The sequence below is a fragment of the Acipenser ruthenus genome, chromosome 50 (assembly GCF_902713425.1).
Source record: "Acipenser ruthenus chromosome 50, fAciRut3.2 maternal haplotype, whole genome shotgun sequence".
Taxonomy (NCBI): Eukaryota; Metazoa; Chordata; class Actinopteri; order Acipenseriformes; family Acipenseridae; genus Acipenser; species Acipenser ruthenus.
Window position 1 is genome coordinate 6,115,510 of NC_081238.1, and position 10,455 is coordinate 6,125,964.

A 10,455-nucleotide genomic window follows, 5' to 3' on the forward strand; every position below is an offset into this window, starting at 1 on the left:
ACCAGTAGATAATGTCAGATTAATATAAACCAGTAGATAATGTCAGAGTAATATAAACCAGTAGATAATGTCAGAGTAATATAAACCAGTAGATAATGTCAGATTAATATAAACCAGTAGATAATGTCAGAGTAATATAAACCAGTAGATAATGTCAGATTAATATAAGACAGTGCTGCTCTGAAAGCCCACGCTTGTCATTGTGGGCGCTGGTATCTCACGGCTCGAAGTACTTCTCCTTCTCCTCCTCCTCCTCCTCCTCCTTGTGGAATATCTTCCCGTCTTGTTTTCTCCAGCGCAGATTAACACCGTCCATTGGAAAGTTCTTGGAGAGATGCTCCCGAATCTGAAACAGCAGCACAAGAAACACAGTGTTATCAAGGAGCACCACATCTCTCTGTGTATCTATCAGGGAAACGAGAGGAAACTAGAAGGAACTAAAGGGAAGCAAAGTCAACGTGAGATTAGCTCATCAGTGTCACACGAAGCCCAGTACACAGGAAGCAGTGTCAGTTTGGATTTCTGAAAGGGCGTGTCACCTACCTGCTCTAAAATGGCTTCACTCACTTTAGGGTCTTCAAGATTCACTCCTTCGGGTACGTTTAGTTTGACCCTTGCTATTGCCATCTTATCTGTGCAGACAAACAGAAGAGTTCACACAGCCATTAAATAAACCCCATGTAAAACAATAAGACCCACATCGTCTGTAACATACAGCACAGAATGTGAGTTAAGTGCAGGGCTCAGGTGGGGTGCTGGTACCTAGAACACAAGAAGCAGACGTGTCGAGGTAGACTTTCAAAGATGAACTCTTGTGTTTAGATGTTTAGAGGAGTGTCTAATGTTAGGGCAGTTTTCAACAGTATAAACAGGGTTACCTGAAGACAGATTATTTGCTGGACAATTCTTATTGTATTACTTGTATTGTAACACTTGAAATGTATTTGCTTACGATTGTAAGTCGCCCTGGATAAGGGTGTCTGCTAAGAAATAAAAAATAAAAATAATAATACAATATAATGTAACTCTATACATTAGGATTCCAAACCGAAAGACAACCATCTGCTCTCCTAGTATTGTTGCTGAATAGTTGCACACAGCTCTCCCACAGCTTATATAGCTCTAGTGGATCACATGACACGTAAGGTGAGCTGTCAATCACACTGAACAGACTGCCATCTTCAAACTGCACTTACCTTGAGAGAGCGGAGTGGAAGGGGGCCTCGAGGATTCTGCTTCTTTAAAAAGAAAGAGAGAAAAAAGAAAGTTTATAACAAAGCCAGATCCCTGCAGTGGTTCTGAATCCACTGAAGTGATTACACTGCATACCTTGAGAGACCGGAGTGGAAGGGGGGCTTGTGGGGTCTGACACTGTAAAGAAAACACACAACAAGAAGATTTAGTGTTTCCTGTTTCAAGTGTATTGTTCAAATGCATTTCAATGAAACTGTGTCTATGCTGCTGTCTCCACCAGGACAATAAATAAATACTAATACAATCAAACAATAAGTCATTTATTACAAAGCCACATTCAAACTGAACTAGTGCACTCCATACCTTTAGAGGCTGGTGATGAGAGAAGGCTTGAGAGGTTTGGATTTGCAGGAGTAAAAAATACATCATTTGCATTTCTACATTATTGTTTAAATATATTTGAGTGAAATTGTGTGTGTGTGTGTGTGTGAGTGTGTATCAGTCAGTGTGTGAGTGTGTGTGTGTGTGTGTGTGCGTCAGTGTGTGTGTGTGTGTGTGCGTCAGTGTGTGTGTTTGTGTGCGTCAGTGTGTGTGTGTCTGTGTGTGTGTGAGTGTGTGTGTGTCTGTGTGTGTGTGAGTGTGTCTGTCTGTGTGTCAGTGTGTGTGTGTGAGTGTGTGTCAGTGTGTGTGTGTCAGTGTGTGCATGTGTGTGTGTGTGTGTGTGTCTGTGTGTGTGTGTGTGTCAGTGTGTGTGTGTGTGACAGTGTGTGTGCGTGTGTGTGTGTGTGTGTGTGTCAGTGTGTGTGTGAGTGTGTGTGTGTGTGTCAGTGTGTGTGTGTCAGTGTGTGCGTGTGTGTGTGTGTCAGTGTGTGTGTGTGTGTGTGTGTGCGTCAGTGTGTGTGTGTGTGTGTCAGTGTGTGTGTGTGTGACAGTGTGTGTGCGTGTGTGTGTGTGTGTGTCAGTGTGTGTGTGTGTGTGTGTGTGTGTGTGTGTCTGTGTGTGTGAGTGTGTGTCAGTCAGTGGGTGTGCGTGTGTGTGTGTGTCAGTGTGTGTGTGTGTGCGTCAGTGTGTGTGTGTGTGTGTCAGTGTGTGTGTGTGTGTGTGTGACAGTGTGTGTGTCAGAGTGTGTGTGTGTGTGTGACAGTGTGTGTGTGTGGGTGTGTGTGTGTGTGTGTGTCAGTGTGTGTGTGTGTGTGTGTGTGTGTGTGTGTGACAGTGTGTGTGTGTGGGTGTGTGTGTGTGTGTGTGTGTCAGTGTGTGTGTGTGACAGTGTGTGTGCGTGTGTGTGTGTGTGGGGGTGTGTCTGTCAGTGTGTGTGTGTGTGTGTGTGTGTGGTGCTGTCATCACCAGGGCAATGGTGAACTCACTGTTGAATTAGTGAGGTTGATAAGAGCACTGAGATTCATTTATAACTCATGGTGTGGGCTGTCAATCACACTGAACAAACTGCCATCTTCAAACTGCACTTACCTTGAGAGAGCGGAGTGGAAGGGGGCCTCGAGGATTCTGCTTCTGTAACAAGAAAAAAAGAGAAAAAAGGAAGTTTATAACAAACCCAGATCCCTGCAGTGGTTCTGAATCCACTGAAGTGATTACACTGCATACCTTGAGAGACCGGAGTGGAAGGGGGGCTTGTGGGGTCTGAATCTGTAAAGAAAACACACAACAACAAGATTTAGTGTTTCCTGTTTCCAGTGTATTGTTCAAATGCATTTCAATGAAACTGTGTCTATGCTGCTGTCTCCACCAGGGCAATAAATAAATACTAATACAATCAAACAATAAGACATTTATTACAAAGCCACATTCAAACTGAACTAGTGCACTCCATACCTTTAGAGGCTGGTGTTGAGAGAAGGCTTGAGAGGTTTGGATTTACAGGAGTAAAAATACATCATTGGCATTTCTACATTATTGTTTAAATATATTTGAGTGACACCGTGTGTGTGTGTGTGTGTGTGTGTGTGTGTGTGTGTGTGTGTGTCAGTGTGTGTGTGTGTGTGTGTGTGTCAGTTAGTGTGTGTGCGTGTGTGTGTGTATCATTGTGTGTGTGTGTGTGTGTGTGTGTGTGTGTGTGTGTGTGTGTGGTACTGTCATCACCAGGGCAATGGTGAACTCCCTGTTAAATTAGTGAAGTTGATAAGAGCACTGAGATTCATTTATAACTCATGGTGTGGGCTGTCAATCACACTGAACAAACTGCCATCTTCAACTGCATTTACCTTGAGAGACCGGAGTGGAAGGGGGGCTCGAGGATTCTGCTTCTGTAACTAGAAAAAGAGAAAAAAAGAAAGTTTATAACAAAGCCAGATTCCTGCAGTTGTTCTGAATCCACTGAAGTGATTACACTGCATACCTTGAGAGACTGGAGTGGAAGGGGGGCTTGTGGGGTCTGAATCTGTAAAGAAAACACACAACAACAAGATTTAGTGTTTCCTGTTTCAAGTGTATTGTTCAAATGCATTTCAATGAAACTGTGTCTATGCTGCTGTCTCCACCAGGGCAATGCTGACAATGACATGGTTTATTGTTTTCAAATAAATATAATAAATAGACAGTAAGAATGTATATCACAGCACACGTCTCTCCTGGGTATAACAATGAGGGGTAGCTGCTCCCTCTCACACTCTTAATGACCGGGCTGGTTTCTGGTTCTTCAGATCTCTAGGCTACACCCTGTCCTGCTCTGGAGGTCAGACAGCTACTGTAGGATCAGATGGACTGGGGTACAAACACTGAGCTGAACAAGAGCACAGACTGAACAGGGAGCCTTCAGTCACAGCAGAACAAGGGGTACTGATAGCTGCAATCCACATCACCCCATTACCTCTGGAAGGATATTGACCATCCCATCAGCCTGAGCAGGGAGCCTGTGATTGATTCTAAAAGTGGAAACTGCTAGATTTGTCACCACCAGGACCTAATGAAGAGATCTAATCATGCTTCCCTCTTTGAACCTGAAGGTTTACACTGAATTAAATGAGAACTCAGTCTGAACAGGGTCCTCACCCTCACAGCAGAAGAAGGACTTCTGATTGTTGCAATCATAGTCATTCCATCCACCAGTCATACTCATCATCACACAGTTCTCACTGCCTCCCCAATTGTTTGGTTCCCCTTTGCTCCAGTTGTGAAATGTGTAGTTATCCCCCTGGTGTGACCACTTCCAGGGCTCATTGAACAGGCCTATCCAGAAGGGCTTGCCCTGCGCTTTCTTCACTATTTCTTCATATTCACCGGCGTTCTTTATACTGACGAGGTCGGTGTGGTGTTCTCTACAGTACTGCTGAGCTACGGTCCAGTTTTTCAATTCTTCAATCAGGGTGTATCTCTCAGTGATGTTGCTGGGCTCTGTAAACACAAACAGCAGATCAAAATCAATGTCAGCTGTGGAGGTGCGCTGGCTCTTCTGTTGTATAGTGATTGAACCCGAGTCACATCCGGCTCAGCTATCAAGGTCATGAAAAGCAGCATCTCTAGCAGTGCATGGGAGTCTCTTTAGTTTATGTCTGAAAAGTATTTAATAGCAAAGTGGGGGATGGGGGAGTATTTAATAATTTAGGAATAATGACCGTTCTTTTTCAATTTATTCGTATTTTCCTCACAGTCGATGCACAATCAATATGAAGCAAACAGTATCATTATGACCCCCCCCTGTACTGTACTTTCCTGTACTGGCTGCTATTTGTCTGTTTTGAAGTCAGCCTGTTCCAATGACAGTTTCAACATTCTAAACTCTGAGGGCGTCGACTGCATGATAATGAGCGCTCTACCAGGAACCTGATTGGTTGAGGCAGAGTTCAGGTGGCTGTGGTATTAATTATTTATATTATTATACATGGTGAACAATAATTTCCTATAATCGTTGCTATTGTACAGTCCTATTGTACACAGTGGTGGTGCGAGACCCGTATGTCATAAGATTGCCTGTGTATGATAAGCAGGATGATAAAACTGCTAACCTCAATCTCTAAAAACAAACTCTGCCACCAGTGCATGATCACAACAACACTGTTTAGAAGAGAAAGAAAAGCTACATTTGACACGAGCAACGAGACTGGCTCATCACTGTGGAGGCTGTACCTCAGGAAACATGGCATTTATGCAGCCTAATGTTGTTTAGGGAAGCACCTGCCAACCGAGTACCTGCTGTGCTATCAGCTGTGTATGAAAGTCTGTTCTTTGCTCACGGTGACTGAAAATAACTTGTAACAGGGAGATGCAGCTTGTATATATTGCAGAATACCTGTCAGACCTCATTTGCATAACAAACGAATCAGTCATGTGAGGTTCAGCCCACTACACACAATACAGCAAAGCTACAACCCTCTTTATCACCTTTTATTCTAATACAAATAGTTATTTAACTGCTAAACATATTTCTTCTACATGTCTAATAAGGGCTACATATTTAAGACGAGGATTCTGCTGTCTGGAATATAAACAATCTAAACAAAACAATAAGAACTTTGAAGAATTCACATGTTCTTAAGTTTCTTATGAAGGAAAAAAAATTATAAGAAAATGTGTTATGAATAACACACCTTCTTAACATTTTTCTTAATAACAAACTTAGAAAAATGCTGGATTTGAGAAGATGTTTCTTCTTTTGAATGTTTCAAGATTATGGCCCCTGTGCAGTATCCAGGGGACCTGGCTTCATCCCCCAGTCCAGTCAGCTGTGTCATTAACAAAGGAATTGAATCTCAACTCACCGCTGTAGCACATGAAATAGTTACTCTGACTGCAGAGTGAATCCTCCCACTCTCCCTCCGCATTGACTGAAGCACAGAAGAGGTATCGTCCCCAGTTGAAGGAGATGACATCACCTCCACTGGACCACTGCCAGTTCTCCTTGTCATGATACAGCCCGATCCAGTGACCCGAGTTACTAGTTGAAGGTATAAGACCTATAAGCTTATTAACCCTGGCCTGGTCTTGAATGCTGGGCAGGTCTCTGCCTTGGTTTCTGCAGTAGCTCTGAGCTTCCTGCCATGTCTTCCCAGTTCCTTCATAGAAACACTGACCAGAGGAGCCGCCTGGGGAGAGGGGACAGCACAATAAAGATGAGTGAAAACATGTTCTTCACAGAAAAGATTTCCACTGGAAATGGAACCAACAGTCACAGAATACTGGTCTTGTAAGAATGTAGGACACTAGTAGAACTGTATGGTGATAATAAATATACTAACAACATGCTTGTGGTTTGTACTGTAACACGAGTATCATTCTGGCATGAGTGACGAAGGTCATGGAAACACCAGGTAGACAAAGAAATCGTTGTGAGAAAAACTCAGTTCACTGTCAATCAATGTTAATGTTATTTTAGAAGGTGTAAAGGAACATGTCTTGTTATTATAGGATATTGCACAGCACAGCACAATACCTTAAAGACTAAGGAAATATAACTGGGGTTTTGTTTACTCTTTTAACCCCATTTAGATCCTCTGTGATTGATTCTCAAAGTGGAAACTGGTAGATTTGTCACCACCAGGACCTACTGGAGATCTAATCATGCTTCCCTCTTTCAACCTGAAGGTACACACTGAATTAAATGAGAACACAGTCTGAACAGGGTCCTCACCCTCACAGCAGAAGAAGGAGTTCTGATCGTTGCAATCATAGTCATTCCATCCACCAGTCTTACTCATCAACACACAGTTCTGATTGCCTCCCAGATTGTTTGGTTGCCCATAGTTCCAGTTGTGAAATGTGTAGCTATCCCCCTGGTGTGACCACTTCCAGGGCTCATTGAACAGGCCTATCCAGAAGGGCTTGCCCTGTGCTTTCTTCACTATTTCTTCATTTTCACTGGCGTTCTTTATACTGACGAGGTCGGTGTGGTGTTCTCTACAGTACTGCTGAGCTTCAGTCCAGGTTTTCAGTTCTTCAATCAGGGTGTATCTCTCAGTTATGTTGCTGGTCTCTGTAAACACAAACAAACAGCAGCTGAGAGGCTGGGAGGGGAGCTGGCTCTGAACCCAAAACAAACTGTGTTTTCATCAATCCTACAATTTATCACAAACTGCATCCTGTCTACAGTCAGGTACATCTGTGTGTTATTTAAAAATAAGGGGCAACATTCTCTAATTGGTTAATTTACTCCTGTTTCGGTGTTCTCAGTTTGGTATTGTACATTGCAGACCGATTGGTATTCTCAGTAATAAGTTTAAGTCTGCGAATGTGTAGACACTGGCTATCACTAATTAATCAATGTAATTTACTCAGTATGCAAACGCAGAGACACAGGTTATCACCGTGTGTAATCTACTCAAAGTGTGCCCGACACAGGAGACAGTGATTGGCACCTCCACTTCAAACAGTGTCTCAGCTCTGATATGACCAGCCAATCAGAAACGCTCTCTGGCCTCCCTTTGTTCTGAAAGTCCAAGTCAAAGTTGTCCCTTCAGAATGGCTGCAGAGCTGTGGAGCTGATGTACCACGTCTCTGGTTCCCTTAAGACATCCTGCTTTACCTGAAACTGAACTATACCAACGGGAAGTACATGCAAGTATCAAGCTAATGGTTATCAGGGTATGATATATGTAGTAAAATTACTATCGAAAATAAAATCATACACAAACAGACACATACACGCACAGACACACAGACAGGACACAGACACACAGAGACACACACACAGACAGACACAGACAGTCAGACAGACACAGAGACAGACAGACAAACAGAGACACAGACAGATTACAGACAGTCAGACACACACAGACAGGACACAAAGACAGACAGACAGACACACACAGACAGACGCACACACACACACAGGACACAGACACACACACACACAGATGATCGAAAGGCAAAGTCAATATACTGCTGACAAATGTGAGAAGAATCCAAAGATGAGATTGCATCCAGATTTGCCACTATGCTGCTGTTGGGGGCGACAGGCCCTCAAAGATGCTGAAATCCAAAAGGACACGGTCCAGAAGAAAAACTCTAAGGGTTTTATGTATGATTGATTTTTCAACCTGAACTGAGAACTAATGGTTTACACCAAGTCCACAAGTTAGCGTCAACTATCAGCAAGTTTGAACATCACCATTGAGGGACACATCAGTCATATCCAGGATATTATCAATGACTGGGGACTGACAAGTGATTTCCATAAGGCCAGACTACACTTTCACACTTGTTGACACAGTACAGGAGTGGACCAGGAAAAACGTTGAGAAACTATGCGCTGCCTTAACAGGGAAATGCTCCAAGTATGGTGATCCCTGCACAGCCCTGCACACAGCCTGTCTGAGACAATATGAGAAGGATGAGGACCCGGTGATCCCTGCACAGCCCAGCACACAGCCTGTCTCAGATAATGTAAGAAGGATAAGGACCCGAGAGACTTCTACAAGGAGCTGAAACTCCTTTACTATGCAGGTGAAGCACATCCAGGGGACAATGTAGACAAGAGCTTCAAGCTGCTGTTCATACGTAACCTGTCTGCAGAGGTCAGAGCTGCCATGAGCACAGTGGAAATGCAGACAACTCAATGCCCACCATCCTGGAAGCTGCAGAGAGTATGGTGAAATATACAGATACCCGGCCCAATACCAGCAGCACTCAGGTAGTAGGAGATGAAGCAGAGCCTGACTTTCCTGGATCTGAAAGAAATGAACTACCGCAGAACTCCCAGAGAAGATTTCAGCCTTCACACAGCAAACCCCAGCCCAGAGGGGAAGGTAAACCTGACAGCCCCACACCTCACCAGAAGAGGAAAACACAGTGTTATAGATCCATCCATCTATCACTAATGAAATGTAGGTATCTTTTGAAACGGCCTCTGAAACACACCAAACACATCTAATAACTGTATGTTTTTGTATCCTTTCAAGGGCAACTTGGATTCAGGGTTTTGACTGAAAATATTTGCAAGCTGAAATAGTTTTTGAGATATTATCAGCTGTAGGAGTGGGTGGATTTGCAAACTCATACAAGCTCCCCTCACAGGGATGCTTAATAATTATAACAACTAAAATGAATGAATAATCAATTGCAATATAGCAACAATTACGTCTTTACCTTTGTAGCACATGAAGGCTTTGTGAAGGTTGCAGGGTAAATCAGTCCACTTTCCGTCTGAATTGACTGAAGCACAGAAGAAGTCTGCCCTCCAGTTGGAGTAGATGACATCATCACTGTTAGACCACTGCCAGTTCTGTGTGTCATCACGATACAGCCCGATCCAGGAATCCCTGAGAGAAGCTCCTGTAATATTTAAGAGCTGCTCTGCTTCTTCCTGGCTGCGCACAGTGGCCAGGTCTGTGTGATTCTCCCTACAGTAGCTCTGAGCTTCAGACCAGCTCTTCACAGTTTCCACAAACACGTGTTTTCTGATCTGGTTGTACGCAGGCACACAAAACCCTGATAAAGAAAAAAACAACATGATTAACACTAGAACGAGCAAGGCGGTCATTTCGACCGTTTTTTGGATTTAAATTTAAATATTAAGATACGGAGCTGTGCTTTCCTGACTTTTCCTAAATATATGTACTAATTCCCCTGACAAAGAAAGAATCGTGTAGCTGCAAAAATTAGCGAGATAAAATACTGTCATACCTATTCCAACCAGGAGCAGTCAAATTGACCGCTGCATAGAAAACCTATTATAACAATGAGGTGTTGCGGTATTATTTGTATTCATCAGTCAGGACTTGCAGCCATGTATTGAAGTTTGATTAAATCAGTCTGCATTTCTCAAGTGAGCGGTCTGTTGACATTTCTATTGTTTCAATGAACCTCCTGATAGCCCATCAATCAGCCTTGACAGCTCACTGTGGCAGGCTGTGTGCGGAGCGGAGCGAGCCCATTGTATATGGAGCGAGGGAGCGGAGCGGACATTTCCAGCCTGCTCTTAACAACTGAGCCTGCACTAACAACTGAGCATGGTTTGATTTTACATGTTCTGCCAGGAAGTTTGCACAGAGAATTAAAGAAAAAAGAAGCAGTCACTATACAGTATTTTCCATCATGCCTGTGCATGATAACCATTCATTTTCCAGTTTCAAACCAAAATTTCATCTTAAGTGGACAAGCGGTTCGCTACACATTTGTAACAATGTAGGTGTGACAGACAGACAGACAGCCTCCATATACCTCCCACAGTACCGATCAATGGCTTGTGCTGAGCTGAGCAGATATAACAGCAGCCAGGTCTGCTCTGTAGAAGTGGAGCAGTGCAGTAAACACACAGACACCCAGGAATCACATGTTAGTTTCACATTGAACGTGATTGATGGACACTGC

At 43.4% G+C, this 10,455-nt stretch overlaps 1 protein-coding gene across 1 annotated transcript; it reads right to left on the reverse strand.

Annotated features, from left to right (window-relative positions):
- Nucleotides 1-217: 217 nt before the first annotated feature.
- LOC131721958 (snaclec lebecin subunit alpha-like) lies at nt 218-7,194 on the reverse strand. The gene is made up of 4 exons (XM_059015368.1): nt 6,779-7,194; nt 5,910-6,233; nt 544-632; nt 218-346 (listed from the first exon to the last, which is right to left on the reverse strand). The coding sequence occupies exons 1-4, from the start codon at nt 6,843-6,845 to the stop codon at nt 218-220; spliced, it is 609 nt and encodes a 202-aa protein (XP_058871351.1). The 5' UTR covers nt 6,846-7,194.
- Between the last annotated feature and the right edge of the window lie 3,261 nt (nt 7,195-10,455).

Excerpts from the sequence above, each read along its gene's own strand:
- LOC131721958 (XM_059015368.1), bottom strand. The coding sequence starts at position 6,845 with ATGAGTAAGACTGGTGGATGGAATGACTATGATTGCAACGATCAGAAC. Across the intron at positions 6,234-6,778 it reads CTCCTTCTTCTGCTGTGAGG|GCGGCTCCTCTGGTCAGTGT; the intron begins GTGAGGACCCTG and ends CCCTCTCCCCAG. Across the intron at positions 347-543 it reads GTGAAGCCATTTTAGAGCAG|ATTCGGGAGCATCTCTCCAA; the intron begins GTAGGTGACACG and ends CTGCTGTTTCAG.